The following is a 26,165-nucleotide window of genomic DNA, read 5'->3' as shown; positions in this document are numbered from 1 at the left end:
AATTGTCAAGCACACCACACGCACATGGCTAGCTCCCCTCCGGAATTCTGTTTTATAGGGTTTATTGTGAATCTCAGCAGAAAACAAGTGTTTGGTTACACATATCTCGTTCTTACTTTTTCCTTTCTGAAAAGAACACTGTAGCTTTTTAAAAATCCCACAAGCTGAACCACCCCGTGCACTTGACAAGACCTTCTTGAAACAGGCAAATCAGTGGGTGGAAATCCAACAAAGGCTGTGGAAGAACTTCATGTGGTGGATATTCTGAGAGGAGTATTTAGGGGTGTGTGTGCATGTGTATGTGTGCATGTGTATGTGTGAGTGGGTGAGAGAGAGAGAGAAATATGGGGCCATACATGATGGCAAACAATAGATTTGAGCTCTGCGCCTCACTCTTACCTTCTCCCGAAGTCTGTCCCCTTTCAGGAGTTACGTTTCCTATGAATACCAAAGTGTTTTTTAAATCATTAAAGGGCAGCATTTCTAAAGAGGAACCTAGAAATGCAACAGAAATGAAGTCATTATTTAGTTGTAACTATTCTTAGTGTATCTGTCTCTCTTTGGTTAAGGAAGTGGTACAAATATATCACGAGAACTGACTCTCTTTGCTGTTGATATTCTTGCCAAAATTGTAGCATCCCCCCCCCCCCCAAATACCAGAAAAAAATAAAGTATTCACTACAGGGACTACTTGTATGAGCCATCTCTTGAAGTAAGGTGGCATCCCAGATTCGTCACAGCGGAGAGTACCTTTTCCAGTACGTCACTACAGCCATCCCTCGGAAGGCCTCTGCTAACCTCACGGTAGAGTTTTCTCTTCCCCGGTGTTCAGTCTCCACAAAATGTCTAGACCGAGTCTAGAAATATAAAGAACTTCAGGGCCAATTGGGGAATAAATTAGAGGAGATCTTATCATTTCTCTTCTCGGATTTCTTTTGAATGTAAGTATTACTATAGATGTTGTGCTATCTTATTTCCTAAGAAAACAGAGTTTTAGAACTAACACCCATTCTCCTCAAACTATTTCAAAAAATTCAAGAAGAAGGAAGACTTCCAAACACGTTCTATGAGGCCAGCATAATTCTAATTCCAAAACCAGAAAAAGACACTACGAAGAAAGAAAACTACAGGCCAATATCCCTGATGAACATAGACGCCAAAATCCTGAACAAAATATTAGCAAATCGGATCCAGAAATACATCAAAAAAATTATTCACCATGACCAAGTGGGATTCATTCCAGGGATGCAAGGCTGGTACAATATTCGCAAATCAATAAACGTGATACACCACATCAACAAAATGAAGAATAAAAACCACATGATCATATCAATAGATGCTGAAAAAGCATTCGACAAAATCCAGCATCCATTTCTGATAAAAACGCTCAGCAATGTAGGAATAGAGGGATCATATCTTGACATAATAAAGGCCATATATGAGAGACCTACAGCCAACATCATACTCAATGGACAGAAACTAAAAACATTTCCATTAAGAACAGGAACAAGACAGGGATGTCCACTTTCGCCACTCTTATTTAACATTGTACTGGAAGTCCTAGCCACAGCAATCAGACATGAAGAAAAAATAAAAGGGATCCAAATTGGAAAGGAGGAAGTGAAACTGTCATTATTTGCAGATGACATGATATTGTACATAGAAAACCCTAAAGACTCCATCAAAAATCTATTAGACTTAATAAATGAATTTAGCAAAGTAGCAGGATACAAAATTAACGTGAAGAAATCGACGGCATTCTTGTACATCAATGATGAACTCACAGAAAGAGAAACTGAAAAAACAATCCCATTTACCATCGCTCCAAAAAAATTACGATACCTAGGAATAAACTTAAGCAAAGAAGTAAAGGACCTATTTGCAGAAAACTACAGGTCATTGAAAAAAGAAATAGAGGAAGATATAAAAAAGTGGAAGCACATACCCTGTTCATGGATTGGAAGAATTAACATCATTAAAATGTCCATACTACCCAAAGCAATCTATAGATTCAATGCAATCCCCATCAAAATACCAACGACATATTTCATAGAACTAGAACAAATACTTCAAAAGTTCATATGGAACCAAAAAAGACCCCGAATAGCCACAGCAATCTTGAAAAAGAAGAACAAAGTAGGTGGGATCACAATACCAGATATCAGGTTATACTACAAAGCGACTGTAACCAAAACAGCCTGGTACTGGCACAAGAACAGGCATATAGACCAGTGGAACAGAACTGAAAACCCAGAAATGGACCCAAGGCAATACGCTCAATTAATATTTGACAAAGGTGGCAAGAGCATACAGTGGAGTAAAGACAGCCTCTTTAATAAATGGTGTTGGGAAAATTGGACAGCTACATGCAAAAAAATGAAACTAGACCATCAACTTACACCATACACAAAAATAAACTCAAAATGGATAAAAGACTTAAATGTGACCCGTGAATCCATAAAAATTCTAGAAGAAAATGTAGGCAACAAAATTTCGGACATCATACGGAGCAGAATTTTCACTGATACATCACCTAAGGCAACAGAAATAAAGGAGAAAATGAACACATGGGACTACATCAAACTAAAAAGCTTCTGCACAGCAAAAGAAACAATCATCAAAATGGAAAGGCAACCCACTGTATGGGAGAACATCATTGCCAATGATGTATCAGATAAGGGGTTAATTTCCAATATATATAGAGTGCTCCTACAACTCCACAAAAGGAAGACAAAGAACCCAATTAAAAAATGGTCAGAGGAGCTGAATAGACACCTCTCCAAACAGGACATACAAATGGCCAAGAGACATATGAAGAAATGCTCAACATCCCTAATCATCAGAGAGATGCAAATTAAAACAACAATGAGGTATCACCTCACACCTGTCAGAATGGCCGCCATCAACAAATCATCAAACAAGTGTTGGCGAGGGTGTGGAGAAAAGGGGACTCTAATACACTGCTGGTGGGAATGCAGACTGGTGCAGCCGCTATGGAAAACAATATGGTGCTACCTCAAAAAATTAAAAATTGAACTTCCATTTGACCCAGTGATCCCACTGCTGGGAATATACCCTAAGAAGCCTGAAACACCAATCAGGAAGAATATATGTACCCCCATGTTCATAGCAGCACTATTTACAATAGCTAAGATCTGGAAGCAGCCCAAGTGTCCACCAGTAGACGAATGGATAAAGAAGCTGTGGTACATATACACAATGGAGTACTATGCAGCGGTAAGAAAGAAAGATCTCTTATCCTTTGAGACGACATGGAGGGACCTGGAAAGTATTATCCTAAGTGAAAGAAGCCAAGCAGAAAAAGACAAATACCACATGATCTCACTTATATACGGAATATAATGAACATAACAGTCTGAGGAATACAGTAGACCCAGACACATGGAAGTAGGGCACAGACTGACATCCCTCAGAAGAGGGGATGGGGGGCGGGGAGGGTGGGAAGAGATAAACCACAGAACTTATATGCATGTATGCATGACCAATGGACATGGACAACTAAGCCGGGGACAGGGTGGAGGGGGGGTGGGGTGGGGGGTGCCAATGGGGTAAAAAGGTAAAATATCTGTAACAAAAAAATAAATAAAAATTCATTATAAAAAAAAAAAAAAAGAAAGAAAACAGAGTTTTGCCCATTATCATTTTATACCTATTTGTCATTAAATGGTCCACATGTATGTATTTAGTTTCTCCAACTAGGTTGCTGTGGGTAATAATTGTGCCTTGACATAGTTTCATGTAGGGTACTTAACTCAGTACTTAACAGAAAATAGCCTTTGATTCATAAGCTAATTTAGAAGGGAGTCACGGGAGGTAACTCAGCTAAGATGAGGACAGGAAGAAACGTGTGAATAAGGTCTGTCCTGAGGCTAGATACACTGACTCCGGAGCAAAGCCTTCTGGAGTTGACAGCCCTGGTTTCCAGGATGAACGAGAGTCAAGCCGTTGCTGAAGGGTCAGCTGATGTCAGTGGGAAGAAGCGAGCGCCCCCTGCAGCCTGCAGCATATCTTGTCTCTGCGTGGCCATTGCCCAGGCTGCAGAACAGGCTGAAGATACCAGGCACCCCCTCGCTCTGCAGAAGACTGACCTTAAACCCAAATTGCAGAGGGGAGCATTTAGGCCCCTGAGGCTGGGAACTCCCCTTAGTGATGAATGAGCAGTGACTGGGGCCTTTGCTGATGGCCAGGATCCCGTTTTCAGATGAATGATCCTTGAGTCCTCTCCTCATCTCCCCATGTGAGACGTCACACTCTCCTTGTACTTACGTTCAGTTACCTCCCACCCAGAAACAGACATCGACAGCTTCCTCGGCGGCTGCCTTCCAGGCTCAGGTCTCAGCGACCTACGCGGAGTCACTGTCTCACAGGACAGGGTTTCATCCTCGCTGGAGGGAAAGCTTTGCCTTTCGGTCATGGCCAGCACCTCGTGCAGCCCCTTCTGCATAGATCAGTGGTTCCCAACCTTTTCGGTCTCAAGACCCCTTTATGCTCTTAAAAACTTTCAAAGACCTCAGAAAGCTTTAGTTTATGTGGGTTATACCTATCAATATTACTGAATTTGAATTTAAAACTGAGACATTTTTAAACAATGGTCAGTTCATTTGAAAATAATAAAAGCCCATTACATAGTACATAAATGACATACTTTTATAAAAACTAAAATTTTTAATGCAAAAAGGATAAGAATGACTTTGCTTTGCATTTGTATAAATCTCTTATGTCTGGCTTAATAGAAGATAGTTGGATTCTTATAACTGGTTAAAGAAGAGGAAGAAAATTGTCCTCAAACAGATATATAGTTAGAAAGAAGAGTATTTGAATAGCTTTTTCAGGTACTTGTGGAAATTCTCCTTTAATACTACATTAAAACTCAGCAAGTACATTCTCCCCTTTTCTCCTTTGTCCAAAAAAACGTCCTTCATACCCAGTATTGTCTCGTGATCTTCGGAATTTTCAGGGAATCTTCATGCCTATGTGAATTCCCCATGCACACATATTCAACTTTGATTTTCTCCTGTTAAAAAGAAAAAGAAAAAAAAAACTCAAAAAATGGTAGTTTCTCAAAAGTTATTTGCCATGTGGAATCTAAAACCATATTAAAGAAATTTTTGTGCTTGGCCACATAAAAATGCATTGGTCTGTCTTGCATGTTGAATGGATGTTTTACCTGTGGATGGTTTTGTAACACCATGCATTGGTCATTGGGAAATTATTGGTTCACCAAGTTATGCAGAGCTTATGTTGACATACCTCATCATAAAATGTTTTTAAATTGCATCTGTTAATAACAATTCAATAAAAAACATCTTTAAGTATTGGGAAGCTGTCTAACTCATGGAGGCAGATAAACTTTTTCTGAAATGCTATTTTCACTTGGAAGCTCAAAGTGTACTAGAGCAGCAGATGCTATCAGTGGTTTTCCTTGAAGTGATAGGCTTTACTTCTTTCATTTTTAAGAAAATGTGTCAGTCACCAAAGTCTGATGAACCAGAGTTAAAAAATGTCATTTCATGAGACAAGCGACCAGCTTGGCTCGCAGCTCAGTCACAGGAGAGCCTTCGCTCAAGAACACCGCAGCCCTGGCTGGTTTGGCTCAGTGGTTGGAGCGTTGGCCTGTGGACCAGAGAGTCCTGGGTTCGGTTCCCACTAGGGGCACATACAAAAAAAAAGAATACCGCCACCCTTGGACGTGCAGGCAGCCTTGGCATACCTCCCATTGTGTCACACGGGATACAAAAAAGTTTATACTCAGAAGTTTGTTATTAATAAAATTAATACTGTTTACATTTCATTGAGAACATTGAAATTCTTAGGTGACACCGGGCACTTTCCCAGGGGTGCGGCAGTAAGGGATAGAGTTCGGAGCTACTGACTCGATTTACGCGAAGGCGCAGCATTTCCACCTGCCATTGCTTTTGCACCATCGGAGCAGCTATCAGCACAGTGAAAACGGCAAACGGTGTCTTTGAACTATCATGAAAGTACGTGTGGCCTTGCAGGCTGCCTAAGGGATCTTGGTTACCCCAAGGGTCTGTGGACTATAGGCATTAATTGTTCTAATCCTCAAATGTGCAGATAGACGGAGAGCCTACTGCATTTTAGAACACGGGTTCTTTTTATCCCCTTGACCCTGGTCCATCAGTGCTGTTCTGCCGCTGGGTCATGGGAGCTAATTAAAATCAGGAATTTTCAGGAGCGTGGCTGCCAGGGGTGTGGAGCTCAGTTTCAGAAGTGCTTAGACCACTGGAAATGCATTGCTTTGGCCTAGGTTTTCTCGGCGGGTGCTAGGTCTCTCTTACATGTCAGGCCACAGAATGCACGCTTTTCGGGGCTCTTGGGAATGTTTCCTCTCCCACCCGACAGTTTTCTTACCCTTTCTTTCTTTCTTTCTCTCTCTCTCACTTTCTGGACCTCAGTCTCACGTTTGGAAAAACTTATCAACCAGGATGGTCTTAAATGCCATGCCTTCCACTAAATTACCTCTGTCCATCTACAACGCTACAGTGATGACTTGCTTTTTCTATTGTGATCTTGGGGTCACGTTTTGTTTTTAGTTGCACTTCAGCACGGTCCCACTCATATTATTGATCTCGTTGCCTTATTCTGGCCTTGAAGGCATTCCCACTCCATCCTCTCGGGTGGCAGGGCTGTTTCCTTTCCCGTTTGCCCTCGAATGAGAGGTTTTGTGTAAATGCTCCATTTTCTAGACTATACATATTGATTTGGATTTTTAAGTCATTGCGAGGTTAGGAGCTCATCTAAATCCTGAACTAATCTGAGAGCCAGGTTAAGGAAAAGCTAGTATTTACTTGGTTTCATCATGACCCTGGAAAATGCCCTGTTGAAAAGAGGGTGGACCTTGCTTGATTGGCAGTTCTGACTGTTGCTTTGCAAGTGTGGCAGGGACTGTGATGATGTATATTCTCTCTGCAGAGGATTTGCTTGTTAGTGGTGAGAACCGGAATTCTTTCAGCCCAAAATATTGGCTAAAGCAGGGATTGTACTTGCAGGACTAGAAAAACGTATGTTGGGTCCAGGAGCGTTTGTTTTTGTCTTGCTTTCTTTCCTTACTGTCAATAGTAACCAGGAGAAAGGAACTTCTACATTTGGCTACTGAGGGAACAAGTTCCTGAGAAGAGCTGAGCCTAGTCCGTAAATAACTTTTTTCTCCAGAGGGTTCAGATACCATCTAAGCTCACAGCTATTAGTCAGCAATCCCCACCCAGTGAGATCTCGTAGGAACATCTTTTAACTGTGCTTCTCTCTGCCTTCAGAATCCTTTTTTAAGTCTTTCAGCTTATGCCTCCCGTCTGAACCTAAAATACCCACAGGGTTGATAGACACAGCAGTAAGTTAAATTAATCCTTTACATCTAGATCTCTTCTGGAGCACTATTTTTATCCTTATAATGAGTCAAGTCTGGAGGTAGAACAGACATCTGCCATATATAGGGTATGGAGGTAGGAACGAGACTGTCAGAGATGGCACAGGCTACCCAGGCACCCATCTGTGTTTATTTCAGAAGGACTGCATGGCCTCTGTCACCCCCTGAGCTCTACCTGTATCGCCAGGTCTACGTAAAGGCTCTTGGTGCCATCCATACCTTGCAGGAATGTGATTAGCAGAGCCAGACTTGGATGCAGTTGTGATTTAAAAGCAGCATTTCTCACCTCTGTCATGGCAGCTTCTGGAAGTGTGTATGGCATGGGGAGGGGTGAGCAGTGCCTTCCCAGCCATTCAGGCAGGGTCCCTTCCGCTCTATCCTCCTGCTCAGACCTCCCTCACCCTTCTGATCACCCTCCCGCACCAATGCCAATCAGCACTTTCCAGGGCCATTTAGACTCACCTCTGAAGGTCCCACAGCTGGTTTAAGTCCCACTTCAATGATCTTTCCTTTACTTTTACAACCAGTGATATTTCTGTGCCCCAGTATGAGCCCTGAGAAATTCCAAATTAAAAGTCACATTGGTCTTTCTCTCCTGGTGCTTGTGAACGCAGTGCCCACTGGCTCCGGCAGAGATCCCGGCAACGGTGCAGGGCGTGATGCTCAGATGCCCAAGTGCAAAGGCTTAGACCTGACAGAGCATCCATATCCATCTGTCTCCATCTCCTAGTGTATTTGTATGTTTATGTCATCTTTTACAGTGTAAAATTATCTTTTGCAATTCTTGAATCAATGGCATGTGGTATGTGGTATCTTTTAAATACTTGGAAATAGTACCTGTGGTGGAGAAAGTCCAATGCTTACTATTGCTTTACTCTAACCCACCAGAATCAATCACTCCCCATTCGATCCCATGGCCCTTGCACATACCTCCATTTTAGTATTTATTACATGGTGTTATAAAATAAAGATAAAATTTGGATTTTATAAAATCAAAATGAAAATGTGGATTTCTGGTCTGTGAGCACCCTGAAGGCAAGAACAATGTCTTATGTAGTCTTCTGTTTCCAGCATCTATTCAAGTATCATTTAATCAAAATTGAATATTTAGCACCCTCAATTCAAAATTGAGGTATTATTTTCTTATAGTGTGGCTCACATATGTGTCTTTTGACAACATATTCTACTTCTCTGCATTTCATTCCCCACCCTTAAATTTTTTAAACTAAGTGTACTGGGGTGACATTGGTGAATAAAATGATGTAGGTTTCAGGTGTACAATTCTGATAGATCATCTGTGTATTGCATCATGTGCCCACCACCCAAAGTCAAATCTTCTTCTGTTAACTCCCTTTACTCTTCACTACCCCCAATCCCCATCCCCCTGGTAACCACCATGCTGTTGTCTGTGTCTATGAGTGTTTGTTTATTTGTCTTATTTGTTCATTTGTTGCTTTCAGTTTTATACCCCACATATGAGTGAAATCACATGGTTCTTGACTTTCTGTCTGACTTATTTCACTCAGCATGATAGTCTCAATATCCATCCATTTGTCACAAATGACAGCATTTCATCTCTTTTATGGTGAGTAGAACTCCATAGTATATGTGTACCACGTCTTCTTTATCCAGCTGTCTATTAAAGGACACTTCATTTGTTTCCATGTCTTGGCCACCATGAGTAATGCTGCAATGAACATAGTACATATATCTTTGTGAATAAATGTTTTCCAGTTTTGGAGTAGATAACCCAGAAGAGGGGTTGCTGGGTCATATAGTAACTTTAGTCTTAATTTTCCTTTAATGTTCCATTTTAATACTAGTGGAATAAATGTCAAATAATAAGAATTGCCATTTTTCACATGTCAAGACCCCAAAAATCTGTTTGCGGCTCAGTGTTGATGAGGGTATGTCACAGGAGACAGTCACATAACCTGCCAAAAATACAATCTTTAAAATTTTTCAATAAGCATTTCTTATTTTGGTATATGCCACTTTGCTTCACCACTGTCTTGTAATTTTGTGTCCTTATGTTTGTTTTGTATCAACTCAACTATCTGTTAGCTTGTTTTCCCCATAGCATGGGTGTGTGTGTGTGTGTGTGTGTGTGTGTGTGTGTCAGTCCTTAACTAAACATATTTTTTATTAATTTATTTTTGTTACAGATGTTTCTCCTTCCCCTCCCCCATTGACTCCCTCCTCCCTATCCCCTCCCATCCTGTCCCCAGTTTTGTTGTCTATGTCCATCAGTTATGCATACATGCATATAAGTTCTGTGGTTTATCCTTTCCTTCCCACCACTTCTGAGGAATGTCAGTCTGTACCCTACTTCTATGTCTCTGGGTCTATTTTATTCATCAAGTTGTTTAGTTCATTATATTCCAGAAATAAGTGAGATCATGTGACATTTGTCTTTCTCTGTTTGGCTTGTTTCATTTAGGATAATACTTTCCAGATCCATCCATGTCGTCTCAAAGGATAAGAGATCTTTCTTTCTTACCGCTGCACAGTACTCCATTGCGTATATGTATCACAGCTTTTTTATCTATTCCTCTACTGATGGACACTTGTGCTGTTTCCAGATCTTAGCTACTGTAAATAGTGCTGCTATGCACATGGGGGTACATATATTCTTTCTGATTGGTGTTTCAAGCTTCTTAGGATATATTACTAGAAATGGGATCACTGGATCAAATGGCAATTCAATTTTTAATTTTTTGAGGTAACACCATAGTGTTTTCCTTAGTGGCTACACCAGTCTGCATTCCCACTAGAAGCATACTAGAGTCCCCTCTTCTCTACACCCTTGCCAATACTTGTTGTTTGATGATTTTTTGATGGCGGCCATTCTGACAGGTGTGAGGTGATACCTCATTGTTGTTTTAATTTGCATCTCTCTGATGATTAGTGATGTTGAGCATTTCTTCATATGTCTCTTGGCCATTTGTGTGTCCTGTTTGGAGAGCTGTCTATTCAGCTCCTCTGCCCATTTTTTAATTGGGTTCTTTGTCTTCCTTTTGTTGAGTTGTATGAGTACTCTATATAGTTTGGAATTTAACCCCTTATCTGATGTATCATTGGCAATTATGCTCTCCCATATAGTAGGTTCCCTTTCCATTTTGATGGTTGTTTCTTTTGCTGTGCAGAAGCTTTTTAGTTTTATGTAGTCCCATGTGTTCATTTTCTCCTTTGTTTCTGTTGCCTTAGGGGATGTATCAGTGAAAATTGTGCTGCGTATGATGTCTGAAATTTTGTTGCCTACATTTTCTTCTAGGATTTTTATGGAATCAGGAGTTACATTTAAGTCTTTTATCCATTTTGAGTTTATTCTTGTGTGTGGTGTAAATTGATGGTCTAGTTTCATTTTTTTGCATGTAGCTGTCCAATTTTCCCAACATCATTTTTTAAAGAGGCTGTCTTGACTCCACTGTATGCTCTTGCCACCTTTGTCAAATATTAATTGAGCATATTGTCTTGGGCCCATTTCTGGGTTCTCTATTCTGTTCCATTGATCTCTCTGCCTGTTCTTGTGCCAGTACCAGGCTGCTTTGACTACAGTGGCTTTGTAGTATAACCTAATGTCTGGTAATGTGATCCCTCCTACTTTGTTCTTCTTTTTCAAGATTGCTGTGGCTATTTGGAGCCTTTTTTTGGTTCCATATAAACTTTTGGATTATTTGTTCTAGTTCTGTGAAGTATATTGTTGGTATTTTGATGGGGATTGCATTGAATCTATAGATTGCTTTGGGTAGTATGGACATTTTAATGATGTTAATTTTTCCAATCCACGAACAAGGTATATGCTTTCACTTTCTTATATCTTTCTCTATTTCTTTTTTCAATGACCTGTAGTTTTCTGTGAAGAGATCCTTTTCTTCTTTGGTTAAGTTTATTCCTAGGTATCTTAATTTTTTTGCTGCAATGGTAAATGGGATTTTTTTTTTTTTTTTTTTTTTTTAGCTTCTCTTTCTGTGAGTTCATTGTTGGTGTATTAAGAATGCCATTGATTTCTTGTCATTAATTTTGTACCCTGCTACTTTGCCAAATTCATTTATTAAGTCTAGTAGATTTTTGATGGAGTCTTTAGGGTTTTCTATGTATAGTATCATGCATCTGTGAATAATGACAGTTTCACTTTCTCCTTTCCAATTTGGATCCCTTTTATTTTTTCTTCTTGTCTAATTGCTGTGGCTAAGATTTCTAGTACTATATTAAATAATAGTGGTGAAAGTGGTTATATCTGTCTTGTACCTGTTCTTAAGGGAAATGCTTTTAGGTTTTGCCCATTGAGTATGATATTGGCTGTAGGGTTTTCATGAATGGCCTTTATTATGTTGAGATATGATCCTTCTATTCCCACTTTGCTGAGAGTTTTATAAAAAATGGATACTGGCCCTGGCCAGTTTGGCTCAGCGGTTAGAGCGTCGGCCTGCGGTTCGGAGAGACCCGGGTTCGGTTCCCGCTAAGGGCACGTGCTTCGGTTGCAGTTTGTCCCCGGCCCTGGTTGGTCGTGCGGGTGGCAGCCACTCGATGTGTCCCTTCACGCCGATGTTTCTCTCTCTCTCTCCCTTCCTCTCTCTCCCTCCCACTCTATCTGTACAAAAAATGAAAAAAAAAAAAAAATCCTCGGGTGAGGATAAAAAAAAAATGGATACTGGATTTTTTCAAATGCTTTTTCAGCATCTATTGATATGATCAAATGATTTTTATCTTTCATTGTGTTTATGTGGTGTATCACATTTATTGATTTCTGAATATTGTACCATCCTTGCATCCCTGGCATAAATCCTATTTGGTCATGGTGGATCATTTTTTTATGTATTGCTGGATTCGATTTGCTAATATTTTGTTAAGGATTTTGGCATCTGTATTCATCAGGGATATTGGCCTGTAGTTTTCTTTCTTTGTAGTGTCTTTATCCAATTTTGGAATTAGGATTATGCTGGCCTCGTAAAATGAGTTTGGAAGTCTCCTGTCTTTTTGGATTTTCTGGAATAGTTTGAGAAGAATGGGTGTTAGATCTTCTTTGAATGTTTGGTAAAACTCCCCCATGAAGCCATCCAGGCATGGGCTTTTGTTTGCTGGGAGTTTCTTAATTACATATTCAATTTCCTTTGTTGTCATTGGTCTGTTCAAGTTTTCTATCTCTTGCTGGCTCAGTTTTGGGAGATGGTGTGTTTCTAGAAATTCATCTATTTCGCCTAGATTGTCCAATTTGTTGCCATATAATTGTTCATAGTATGTTTCGATGATCCTTTTTATTTCTGTGGTGTCAGTTAATTCTCCTCTTTTGTTTCTGATTTTGTTTATTTGGATCTTCTCTTTTTGTTTCTTGGTGAGTCTGGCTAAAGGTCCATTGATCTTGTTTATGTTTTCAAAGAACCATCTTTTTGTTTCATTGTCTTTTGAACTGTTTTTTTAGTCTCTATGTCATTTATTTCTGCTCTGACCTTTACTATTTCTTCTACTTGCTCTAGGTTTTTCTTTTTGTTTTCTTTCTAGATCTATAAGTTTTAGGGTTAGAGAGTCAATTAGGAATTTTTCTTGGTTTTTGAGGTAGGCCTGTAGTGCTATGAACTTCCCTCTCAGGAATGCTTTCACTGCATCCCATAGATTTTGTGTTGTTGTGTGTTCCTTTTTATTGGTTTTCAGGAAGTTTTTAATTTCATCCTTGATCTCCATGGTAACCCATTCATTGTTCAATAATATGCTATTTAGCCTCCATGTATTCAAATGTCTTTGCATATTCTTGTTGCAATTGATTTCTAGTTGCATGCCATTGTGATCTGAGAAGATGCTTGATATGATTTAAATCTTTTTGAATTTGTAGAGACTTATGTTATGTCCTAACATGTGGTCTATCTTTGAGAATGTCCCATGTGCACTTGAGAAGAATGTATATTCTGCAGCTTTGGGGTAAAATGTTCTGTAAATATCAATTAAGTCCAACTGATTTAGGTCATCATTTAAGGACTCTATGTCCTTGTTAAGTTTTTGTCTGGAAGATCTATCCAGTGGTGTAAATGAGGTATTAAAATCACCCACTAAGATCATATTGCTATTGATCTCTCCCTTGAAGTCCTCCAAAAGTTTTTTAATGTAATTTGGAGCTCCCATATTTGGTGCATATATATTTACCAGTGTTATATCCTCTTGTTGGATTGATCCTTTTAATATTATATAGTGACCTTCTTTGCCTCTTATTATGGCCCTCGTTTTGAAGTCTATCTTGTTCGATATGAGCATTGTTACACCAGCTTTTTTTTTTTTTCATTTCCATTTGCTTGGTAAATTTTTTTCCATCCCTTCACTTTCATCCTGTGTGAGTCTTTTGTTGTGAGGTGAGTTTCTTGTAGACAGCATATATATGGGTCATGCTTTCTTATCCAGTCATCTACCCGATGTCTTTTGATTGGAGCATTTAAGCCATTTACATTTAAGATTATTATTGATAGTTATTAGTTACCATTTTTATTTTATGCCTGTGTTCTTCTTTCTCTCTCTCTGTTTCTTCTCCTCCCCCCCCTCCTCCTCCCCCCCTCCTCCTCCTTCCCCCCCCCCCGCCCTCCTCCTCTACCTCCTCCTCCCTTCAGCATTTCTTGGCAGTGCTGTTTTTGGTGGTGGTAAATCCCTTCAGCTTTTTTTTTTATCCATGAAGCTCTTTATTTATCCTTCAATTTTGAATGATAGCCTTGCTGGATAGAGTAGTCTTGGATTCAGACCCTTGCCATGTATTACTTTGTACACTTCATGCCACTCCCTTCTGATCTGCAGCATTTCTGTTGAGAAATCAGCTGACAGTCTAATGGAAGCCCCCTTGTAGGTAACTTTCTGTCTCTCTCTTGCTTCCTTTAAGATTCTTTCTTTGTCTTTAATGTTTGCTATTTTTATTATGATGTGTCTAGCTGTGGGTCTTCTGGGGTTCATATTGCTTGGGACTCTCTGTGTTTCCTGGACTTGTGTGACTTTTTCCTTCACCAGTTTAGGAAAGTTTTCTGCCATTGTTTCTTCAAACAGGTCTCCTATTCCTTTCTCTGATTCTTCTCCTTCCAGTACCCCTATAATGTGAATGTTGTTATGTTTTGTATTATCCCACAGCTCCCTTAAACTCTCCTCCTGTTTTTTAAACTTTTTTTTCATTTGCTGCTCTTTTTGGGTGTTTTTCTCTACCTTGTCTTACAAGTCACTGATTCAATCTTCAGCTTCTTCCAATCTACTATTGGACCCTTCTAAGGTATTTTTTATATAGCTATGTCATTCTTTATTTCCTCTTGATTTTTATGTATAGCTCCTACCTTCTTTATGCGTTGCTTATACCTTTTTATTTTAAGCTGAAGTAGTTCCCAGTGAGCTCTTCATAATTCTTATTAAGTTGCTTGTAGTTCTCATCAAATTGTTTGAGCACCTTTATAATCATTGCTTTGAATTCTTAGTCTGACAAGTTGCTTTCTTCCAGTTCCTGTAGTTCCATTTCTAGTGATTCGTCTTTTTTTTTTTTTTCATTTGGGTGTTGTTTCTTTGTCTCACCATTTTAGCCATCTGGTAGTTCTAAGCCTGGTGAGGGATGTTAGAATGTGTAGGCAGGTCAGTGTGTATCAATTAAAGCTTCTGTGCCTCCTAGCCTGTTTTGGTGTATGGCTCCTCATGTCTGCTGTGGGTCCTGGAGGGTTGAGATCTGGTGGCTGAAATTAGTCTGTAGTGCAGGTCTCGGCTCCCCAAGATTTGCTGCTGCTTGGGCTGAGGCACCACTCTTGATTGGCTTCTGCTGATGCTGCTAGGGATGGGTCTTAGCTGCTGATATGTGCTGCTGCTGCCAGTGGGTATGCAGGTTCATCTTGTGGCCTGCTTGGGTGTGGGGGACCTGCTGGTATGTTTCTGGGGTATGTGGGGTTCCATGAGTACACTGTTGGGGTATGTGGGTTCCACTGGCATGCTGCTGGGGTTTGTAGGCCCCTCTGGTATGGTGCTGGGGCGTGTGGGTCCAGCTGGTATTATTCTGGGTTTTGTGGGTTTTGTTGGTACACTTCTGGGGTTCATGGGTCCCTCTGGTATGCTGCTGGGGTGTGTGGGTCTTGCTGGTGTACTGTTGGGGCACCCTGATGCCTAATGAGGCTCAGCTCCTGATCAGTCGCTGCTGGGGGCGAGTGTCAGCTCCCAGTTTGCACTGCTACTACTGCTGCTGCTGCTGCTGCCAGGGGGTGCTCTCAGGTCCCAATCCTTTACTGTTGTTGGGGGCTGAGGATGCTCTGCACCTGGGATTTTGCTGCTGCTCGTGGGAGAGGGTCCACTCCAGCTCCGCTGCTGCAGTGGTCAGGGGCAGGTCTCAACTGCTCTAGCCCTGCTGCTTGGTCTGGGGCACCACTCTTGATGATGTACTGCTGTAGGCCCGGAGCCTAGGGACTGGGCTGGGTACGCGCCGCCACGGGCCTCAACTAAAAATATTTTAACTACATAATATTTTCCACATATTTTTACCACAAATGGCTGCTGTTATCAGCATTATTATTTTTGAACCTTGAAAGATATAATAATTAATTAATTCCTTAAGAAATGGGCGTGCGGCTGTTCTCAGCTCTGCGGCTGCCCTTACAAAGCTATCTTTCAGGGACGTCTTCCTTTTTATTGTCGACACTATTGCAGATGTCCCCATTATCTCCCTCTCTATCCCCCTCCACCCAGCCCCCTCTTCACTACATTGCTGTCTATGGCCCTGAGCTATGCAGATATGTTCTTTGGCTTTTATAAGGAGCCTCCATACTGTTTGCCACAGTGGCTGTGCCGGTTTACATTCCCACCAGCAGGGAAGGAGGGCTCCTTTTTCTCCACAACCTCTCCAACTTGTCATTATGTGTCTTGTTGATAATAGCCATTCTAACAGGTGTGAGGTGGTATCTCGTTGTAGTTCTGATTTGAATTTTTCCTAATACCTAGTGAAGTTAAGCATCTTTTCATGTATCTGTTGGCCATTTGTATGTCATTTTGGGAGAAGTGTCTGTTCAGGTCCTGTGCCCATTTTAATTGGATTATTTGTTTCCTTTGGTGTTGAGTTGTATGAGTTCTTTTTATATTTTGGATATTAACCCCTTGTCAGAGCTATTGTTTGCAAATATCTTCTCCCATTCGATTGGTTGCCGTTTTGCTTTTTTGGCAGTTTCTTTGGCTGTGCAGAAGTTTTGTAGTTTGATATAGTCCCATTCATTTATTTTTGCCTTTACTTCCCTTACCTTTGAGGTCAGATTTATAAAATCCTCTCTAAGACCAGGTTTCATAAGTTTAGTACCTATGTTTTCTTCTATGTAATTTATTGTTTCAGGTCTTATTTTTAGGTGTTTAATCCATCTTGAATTAGTTTTTGTACACGGGGACAAATAGTCATGTAGTTTCATTCTTTTGCATGTGGCTTTCCAATTTCCCCAGCACCATTTATTGAAGAAGCTTTCTTTTCTCCATTGTATGTTTTTGGCTCCTTTGTCAAAAATTATCTGTCCATACATGTAGGTCTATTTCTGGGCTCTCAATTCTGTTCCATTGGTCTGTGTGTCTGTTTTTTTGCCAATACCATGCTGTTTTGATTATAGTCACTTTGGTGGTATAGTTTGAAGTCATTGCGATACCTCCTGCTTTGTTCTAAAAAAAGAATTTCTTAACCTTGATCAGTTGATGATGTGTCTTATGACTGAATGAAGTAGCTGAGGTACAAAGCTCTCCCTGAACTGGACGGCCATAGTACTGGTCCTTCCTGTTATCCTTCCAGTGACACTGAAGGAACTCATCTCACAGACGATGATCCGCTGGGCCCAGGAGGACCAGATCCAGGACGCAGACCTAGTCCGGATGATGTTCAACCTCCTCCAGAGGCAGTATGACAGCATCGGGGAGCTGCTGCAGGCCCTGAGAAAGACCTACACCATCAGCCAGGCCTCTGTAAGCGACACCATCAACTTGCTGGCTGCCCTGGGCCAGATTCGCTGTCTCCTCAGTGTCAGGATGGGCAAGGAAGAGGAGCTGCTCATGATCAACGGGCTGGGGTAGGTCATCCACAGTGAAGTGTGAGTCTGTGATAGAGTGTCAGATGGGAACACTGGTTTCCTTTGCTGTATGCATGTTCCGGAATCAAACCTTATGCAGTTTCTGTATGCCTCCTGCAGGCACCCCTTGTGGGAGTACATCCTGGCCACTTCAGTCACCTTTGATAACCTGAGACACCTGCTAGTCAGAGCAAAGGGACATTGCCTGAAGAAGTGGGGAGGAGACAAACAGCTAGTTAGCTTGAATCTGATGGAAACAGCATCAGGGAAGCAATGAAAGAATTCAGGGGAAGGGACAGTGTGTTCAACCCAATAAGACAGACACTTTTTGAGCATGTCTGCTTCTGACAGGGAGACTTCTGAGATGTCCCTCTGAAACACCGCCACCCGTGATCTTCCTTTCCTCGTGACCATCCTAGGGTGTCATCGTTGTCGGTTCTGAGACAGCTTATGTCTCTTCCTTCACTGCCATGTTGTCAAGAAGATAACATGTAGACATCAAAAAAATCCCTTTACTTGGGTAACACAGCACTTCCATTTTGCCGATGAGAAAACCAAGACCCCAAAAAGTTCACTGATCAACTCACAGTTTCACTTGATTAAAATCAAGAACTAGCCCTGGCCTGTGGTTAGAGCATCGGCCTGCGTACTACAGGGTTGCAGGGTTGATTGCAGGTTGGATCTGGGTTTCAGGTTTGATCCCCAGCCCCAGTTGGGGCTGGTGCAGGAGGCAAACATCAATGTGTCTCTCTCACATCCATCTCTCTCTCTCTCCCCCCTTCTCCCTTCTCCCTCCCCTCCCCCTCTCCCCCTTTCTCCCCCTCTCTCCCTCTCCTTCCCTCTCCCCCTCTCTCCCCTCTCCACCCTCTTCCCCTCCCCCCTCTCTCTCTTCCTCTTTCCCTCCCCTCCCCCCTTCCCTTCTACTCTCTTTAAAACAATTTTAAAAATGGAGAAAATATTCTTGGTGAGAATTAAGAAAACAAACAAACAAATAAAAACCAAGAAGTAGAACTACAACCTCCCCACTGCTGAATGTCCCATCCCACCACCCTTGAGCCCACAAACTAACGGAGCATCTATCACCGAGGCCCCAACAGGGACTTTAAGGATGCGGGTAGGGTGGGGGGATGTATGCACTCCTCAAACTTGCTTCCAAAGCAGAATCTTACAGTAAAAATGAAGAGACTCTATGGAAAGTGAAAAAAGCTGCCAAATTAGCCTCTCCCACAGCCCTTGCAGTAGACAAAGCAACAATAAAACCTGGCGGTGTCTCCTCTTAGCAGCTGCAACACTGGTGGGGGCCGGAGGGGGTAACCCCCCAACCAGGCATCACACAGTCAGGTCCCAAGCTGCTCCTGTCATCAGATTTGCCTGCAGCTTTATTTTGTGAATTTGTATTGCATGACTTAAAAACAATTCCTTTGACATTTGGTTGTTGATCATTTCACTGGGTTTTGAGGACCACTGTCCTCACTGCTACCTAATATATAATAGTCCTAAGAAAAGGGTACAGCCCTATTATTTAAAAAACGGGAATAAATAGAGGCATAGATGTAAGGACAAGACAAGAGAGTATGGAAGACCCTGGAGGGAGGGAAATTCAGTGATTTGGGCTACCTGGAAACTATTACAAATACAAAGACCCAGGAGCAACTGCTTAATACGTCCTTAGAAGGGAATGTTTCAAAGAGAGAACGCAAGTGCTTAGTAGAAATAAAAGAGCACAGAATATTCCTATCAGCCAGAAATGTACTCCACACCTGTTCCCACTGACCTAGTGCCTTCTTCAACCTGCCACATTTACCCTGTTTCACCCTCAGCGTGTGTGTGCACGCGTTTGTGTGTGCTCATCCCTGAATCCCCATAGCGTCGAAGCAAGCACGAGCTGACGTCTCTCTCCAATCCTTACCCTAGAGACATAATGAACAACAAGGTGTTTTACCAGCACCCCAACCTCATGCGAGTCCTCGGCATGCACGAGACGGTGATGGAGGTGATGGTGAACGTGTTGGGCGCAGAGAAATCTCAGGTAACACTACAAGAACGTGGCCAGAACTTGACCCCTGGGCAGGGACACTGGAGGGGACTTGTTGGCAGCCACATGGCTGGTGTCCATCACTTCGATGACTCTTCCCAGGGAGATAGAGGGATGTACACGGTGCCAGGAAGGAGCCCACAGGTGGGCTGATGCTGCTGAATGGCCTCCAGCCGGAGGAAGGGCATCCGCTCTGGAAGCTCAGGGCCTTTTCTCGACGTCGCACTGGGCTTCCAGCCACTCGGCTTACCGTAGTCTGCACCCTGCTCCTTCCCCGCTGGAATCCCTCGTTCCACTTAGGAGCCAGTGTGTCTTGTGCTGTGTCAGCAGAAAGTTGTTTGAAAGGAGAATGAGATCTTTTTTTTTTTTCTTTTTGGTATGTGCCTCTAGCGGGAACTGAACCCGGGACTCTCTGGTCCTCAGGCTGATGCTCCAACCGCTGAGCCAAACCAGCCAGGATGAGAATGAGATCTTAATAAGGATCCTGGCAGTGTCTCCTCAGGAGTGTGCCAGTTTGCTCTGTGAGCCAGGCTCCTGATGGAGCCCTGGCCAGCCCCCCACGAGGTGTGTCCTGCGGGGGGCGGGGGAGGGAGCTCCTGCTGGCACAGGGAACGGAGGGAACGGGGCCCAACCTGTCTGGGGTCCTCCTTGGAGTCAGATCGCTGTGAGGGCAGCAGGGGGCGTGCTTTCCCGTGCTGGAGATTTCAGAGTGCCGGGTCCTGGGGAAGGAGTCCCGCCAGGATCGAGAGGTGGGCTGTGCCGGAAGAGCAGACGCCAAGCTCACTTGCTTCCCTCTGGTTTCCCGGGAAAGTGGACTCGCTCCTGACGCTCCCTGAGTGCGTGTCCAGGTGCCTGAGCGAGCAGGCTGACTGCAGGTTTCAGAACCTCACTTCTTCGAGCACCTTCCACGGTGCTAACAGGAAATCAAGGGCTTCCTAGAATCCTGAGCGAGGTTAACGCTGACACATTTACTGGGCGTCATTAGATCAAAAATAAGACGTGGCCAGGCCCTGGAGGTGCCAATTACTTTGATCAGCAGAGAAGCCAAACACAGTCAGCAGTAATATACGATGGCATCTCAGTGCTACCCTGTGGGAACCGGGTTACAAGTGCTAACGGGGCCCACGGGAGAGGAAGACAGAGTGATTGGGGAAGGCTCACAGCTGCTCTGGGGGCTCCCTGAGCCCGAGGGGCCAGTCTTTACCAGAGGACTGAGGTCTGACCAGTGTTGGGCCTCATTTGTCTAAGATCACCCCCCCCCCTTCTGAAATTTCCTTTGGAGTTTCGTCCACCCCTCTCCTAGTTAGAGACAAAAGCCTGGTGTGGGGTCGCCCAATTTCACACGACATCCGAGGATGCCTGGGGTTCTTGCTGGACATCTGTTCCCTTGGAAAGGAAGATGTTTCAGGAACTAGGACTCACTCTCAGTGTTTTAGGAAGCCTCTTCTCAGGTGTATACTCTGTAGCTCTCCTATGAATATGTCTGGGAACAAACTGGAAATAAGGAGAAAATTTGTTTTTCCAAACTGTTCAGAGCTTGCCAGACAAGCCTAAGACTCCGTGAAGGCAGACTTCCCAGAGACCTGGAGATAGATTCTTCTCCTTGACACTTCCTGCTTCTCCCTACAGATTGCTTTCCCAAAGATGGTCGCTAGCTGTTGCCGCTTCCTTTGCTATTTCTGTCGAATCAGCCGGCAAAACCAGAAGGCCATGTTTGAGCATCTCAGCTACCTGCTGGAGAACAGCAGCGTTGGCCTCGGTACGTCATGTTCCAACCTGCACATTTGGGCTCAGACTTCCCTTGCTGACCACATACTTAGGAGGGAAAAGGAAAGAAGTCACGTGCATTCTCTGGGTGTATGTTTTTTTTAATATGAAAGGACCCCTGCCTAGTCTAAAAACAAGTGAAATAATGATGCCATGTCTCTGCTTTCCAAGCTGGTGACAGATTTGCATTGGCATAGTCACACAGTTTGACCTCAGCTCTCTTGGGGCCAAGTTTATAAAATGCTGCCTGAAATGCAGATATAATCTGGGGACAGAGCTCCTCCCGGCCCACTCCGCTGACCATGGAGCAGTGCTAATGAGACCAAGGTCACGGACGGAGCCTCTTCCCGGCAGGCTGGCTGCATGCCTGTCCCGTCAGCCAACCAACCAGGTCTTCCGTAGCTGCAAAGTGGACCGGCCAAGGGCAGTGTGGATACACTGTGTAAACCCATCACCACCACAAGAAAGCAACACGACACATGTGCCTTACTCAGTATTCCGAACGCAAACCAGATGAGTTTGCGGAAGATGCAGGCACACACATCCGAGCATGTGAAATCTGCCATCTCAGGCTTCCGGTTTATCAAATGCAACCTCAGGCTACCAGCCTTTTTGTAAAATGCCACCTGAAGTTTTTCTCAGTTCTAGCCTAAGGACCAAACAAAGGAAAACCAAAGACGACACTGGGGACCTGATAACTACATGAGCTAATGCTGTTTGTGGCTATTTTTAAGTCCTAAGTGATGGCCCCAGAAATGGCCAAGTCACTTGAGCTTAGTTGTCCAAGTGACATCTAAGTCTTTGGGGTGGTCATCAAATGTGGGCCCCAGGAAGGTTCATGTTAGAAAAGCACTTAAAAATAGGTGGTCCCAGCTGATCCTGGAACTGATTTTCCAACTTAATCCATAGTCATAATCAGTAATGAATGGGGGAGATGAGAGGGGATAGAAAATGGAGCTGTTCTTACACGGGGGCGTGGTCCCCTCAGAACCATGAGCCAGGTTTCGTGTGTGTGCTGCCCTCTCCTGGCCAGTGTGGGCACTGCAGTCTCCACTCAGTGCGCAGCGGCCTCTAGGTCCCTCTCTCTCTCTCTCCCCTCCTTCCTCAGCCTCCCCGTCGATGAGGGGATCCACTCCACTGGACGTGGCTGCTTCCTCTGTGATGGACAACAACGAGTTGGCCCTGGGCTTAGAGGAGCCAGACCTGGAGAAGGTAACTGCCCTGGGGAGGCATGTGCTTACCCTCTCCCGCCTGTAGGGCAGCCAAGCCAAGCAAGGGCAGCCCAGGGGCCCGGCGGGCTTCCATCAGGACCTCTTTCACACACCGTGACAATGTGGCAGAATGTGAGTCACTGACAGCCGCATGGTAGTTAGGACCAGAGCCCCTCCCGTGGACAGTTAGCCAACCGCAGAGACGTGGGGATGTGGACATTTGTGTGCGTGGAGGCCCAGCCTCACGGGTCTCCATGGAACACTCAGACACCTGTGGTTCCTAACCAAGTTCTGGGTCGGCGAGCTGAGACTTGCATACTAAAGAGGCATGGCAGAAAACTGTACAGTCAGCCAAAAGGAAGAGAATGCCACCCATGACCCGTCCACGTGAAATAAGGCAGAACTGAGCTGCCCACCTTGGGACCATAAAAGGGCACCGGTGGTGGTGATGACCGGGGCTGATTCACCTGACCTCTCCCCATCCCACCTGGAGACTATTTCCTTGGCCTGACACTGACCTGCATCTCTGAGGGGAAGAGCATGCTAGGGAGGGGGCGGGGGATGAGGCCAAGGTCGCCCGCTGTGGAGTGGCTTTGGGCACATGGCAGAGGCACCTAACCCCGCGAGGGAATCAGGAAGGTGACTCGGAAAGTGACGAGCTGAGGGGCGGGAAGCTCTCAGCCACATGGCTATGAAGAGTGTGCGAGGAGCACCAGGTTTGGCCTGAGCGTGGTGGGCCTGGCCTCGGGGAGCTCAGTCCGGAGGATCGCGGAGGGCTGGGGGCGTGGGGGAGAGGAGGAGGTGAGTAAGGATTGGACTGTATGCAACCATTATTATTAATAATACAAGTGTGTATCCCCCAGAATCACTTGTACCAGACCCCCCTCTGAATTGCCTCCCGTGGCCCTCAGAACACACCTTTTTATTATTGCCCCAGGGATAGGAGAGGAAACTGAGGCATGGCGCCATTAGGTAACGTCTTTAGTGTCTCGGGTTTGTCGTGTCAGTGCCAGGATTCAAACGTATCTGGCCCCAGAGGCCTTGCGCTTGTTAAATGATGGGACCTCGCTGTAGAGCCCAGAGGGGTGGGGACCACTGGAGGAGCAACACGAGATGATTTGCGTTTTACAAAGCACAGCCCGGTGTGGTGAGAAGAAGTGATCAGAACAGAAAAAAAACGCCCCTCCCACAGACACACACTCAGCCGCTGTGCCAGCACCAGCACCCGCGGGACCGGGTGCCACAGTGCCCTGAGAACTCACAGCCTCTGTTTCTGGGGGACAGACTACAGGCTGACTCTGTCCCTCATATATTTACACAGTAATAAATGACAGTGTTCTAGGTGGTGAGCTGACACCTGATGCCTGTATAGAAAAGTAGCTAATGGTTCTCTTACAACCAGACAATGGCACCGGGGTTAGCGCTCAGCACCCCGTCCTCAGCCGCTGTCCATCGTTTCAAATGATACTGCTTGACAAAGACCCCGAGCATCCCTCAGAAGAGACAAGATATGATAAGTGGAGGCCAGGAGGCAGCAGAGGGGAGGATCAGGGACTTGGGGAAATCTGTAAAGGGCCCGATGAGGTTCGATGCCCCCTTTCAAGTGGTTCCAGCAGCGTAGCACAGGGCGCAGAATGTTTAGACCAGTGTCGGGAAATCCCCCAAGTTTGGTTCCTGGGAGAGGAGGAAGGACCAGTAAATGCCACAGCTTTTCCCTTCTACTGATCACAACAGAAATTAGGTCCCTTAAGACTGCGCTACAATAACAATAACGAGAAAATACACATGCACACACTTACTTTAGCGGCCAGTGAAATGCCCAGTACCTGTAATCCTGAAAATTCTGCCTAATTCCTGCCTTGATTAATGTTTTTCCTAACATTTTAAAGGCCAAATCAGTTTGACCTTTTTTTAATTTATCTTTATTGTTGCATGTATTCAGATGTCCCTCCTTTTCCCCCTGTTGACTCCTCCGCCCGCTCCCACCCCCTCACTGCACTGGTGTCTGTGTCCGTTGGTTATGCATATGTGCGTATAAGTTCTTCGGTCAATCTCTTCTCTCTGAGACATCTATTCATGGCACATAATAGAGCCATAGATGTTAATGTTACCAAATATACAAAAGATTATTTATGTGGTTTTAGATTCCACTTCTCCGATTTTGGTGTATTATCAGAGAATATCCACAATTATCTGAAAAAGCTATGAAAAATTCTCTCTTTCAGACTACCTTTATGGGAGAAGCCAGCTTTTATTTATGAACTTTGACCTAAACAACATGTGGCAACAGATAAAATGCAGAAGCAGATGTGAGAATCCAGCCAACAAAATGGATAGTTGTTATTTTTTCATTAAAAAATGGTTTTTTCAGTTAATGTGTAATAGTTTTATTATTTTTAAATAAGTTAATAAATATTTTTTTTGAAAAAAAATAAATCCAAATCAAATCTAAGCTCCAAGCAGAATAGTATCAGTTTAGGAAGGAAAAGGTGTGATCAGAGTTTATTATTGAATTTTGAAACTTAGATTCATTCTTCTTGCAAAATGACTGCAAGTATTTGACATCTGCAAATACATTATTTATTTGACAGATATTTATTGAGCAGCTACTATGTGCCAGACCCTGGAGATTTTTTTTATTATTAAACATATTGGGGTGACATTGATTAAAGACCCTGGGGATTAAAAAACAAAAGAGCCCTGGCCGGTTTTGCTCAGTGGTTAGAGCGTCGGCCTGTGGTCCAGAGAGACCTGGGTTCGGTTCTCGCTGGGGACGCGTACCTCAGTTGCAGTTTGCCCCTGGCCCTCGTTGGTCGTGTGGGTGGCAGCCACTTATGTCCCTTTCATGTCGATGCTTCTCTCTTTTCCTCTCTCTCCTCCCACTCTATCTGAACAAAAAAAAGGAAAAATGTCTTCAGGTAAGGATTTAAAAAAAAAAAAAAAATGAAAGACACCATTTCTGACTGTGAGGACTTTGCCATGCAGTGGATTCTCCTTTTCTTCCTGTGTACGTAAAATATCAAAGGCTAAATTAGAATAACAACTGCATTTCCAGAATATGTCTATTTGCCAGGCTTTTGCCTCACACCTTCTAAAAGTGGGCAGCTTCTAACATTCTACATGAGCACAGAGCTGAGATGAGACGTGTCTGGTGACCTGGAATCAGAGAGAACACTACCGGTCCCAGGCTGTATCCGGCTGTTGCCACTTCACTCGCCACCCCAACCTTGACGTCCTGGCTTTTCACTTTTGACAGCTGTTGTCGACGCAGAACTTGCGTAGAAACCCCTGATTAGTCCAGGGCCCCCTGCGAGTCAACCAGGGACTGGGTATTTGGTCTTGAAGTGCCATGGCCAAATGTACATGGCCAGCCTAGATCTACCACCATCCCCCCAGATGTGCCCTAGGTAGGCCTATTTTTATTTTTATTTTGTAATCCTCACTGGAGGATATTTTTCTGCTTATCTTCAGTTAGAGTGGGAGGGAGGGAGAGAGAAAGAAACATCAAAGTGAGAAGGACACATCAACTGATTGCCTCCTGCACGATCCTGACCAGGGAGGGGAACGAACCGTAACCAAGGTACGTGCCCTTGACTGGAATCGAACCCGAGACTCATTGGTCCGCAGGTCAATGCTCTAATCACTGAACCAAACTAGCCAGAGCTTGGGTAGGTCTATTTTTAAATGGCAGCTCCCTCTTGCCAAAACTGGGATAACCA

The 26,165-nt window shown here is 43.7% G+C and overlaps 1 protein-coding gene across 1 annotated transcript in view; it reads left to right on the top strand.

Moving 5' to 3' along the window:
- The window catches only part of RYR3 (ryanodine receptor 3), a 372,120-nt gene that overhangs the window by 206,033 nt on the left and 139,922 nt on the right, over positions 1-26,165 (top strand). Inside the window, exons 40-43 of the mRNA XM_036247201.1 lie at positions 17,160-17,433; positions 19,348-19,462; positions 21,098-21,227; positions 22,344-22,447. Coding sequence (XP_036103094.1) covers positions 17,160-17,433; positions 19,348-19,462; positions 21,098-21,227; positions 22,344-22,447 — 623 coding nt within the window. The remainder of the gene's footprint in view (positions 1-17,159; positions 17,434-19,347; positions 19,463-21,097; positions 21,228-22,343; positions 22,448-26,165) is intronic.

This window comes from Molossus molossus, unplaced genomic scaffold (assembly GCF_014108415.1).
Source record: "Molossus molossus isolate mMolMol1 unplaced genomic scaffold, mMolMol1.p scaffold_m16_p_1, whole genome shotgun sequence".
Classification (NCBI taxonomy): Eukaryota; Metazoa; Chordata; class Mammalia; order Chiroptera; family Molossidae; genus Molossus; species Molossus molossus.
The sequence above is the reverse complement of the archived record's forward strand: the minus strand, read 5'-3'. Positions and strand labels throughout refer to the sequence as shown.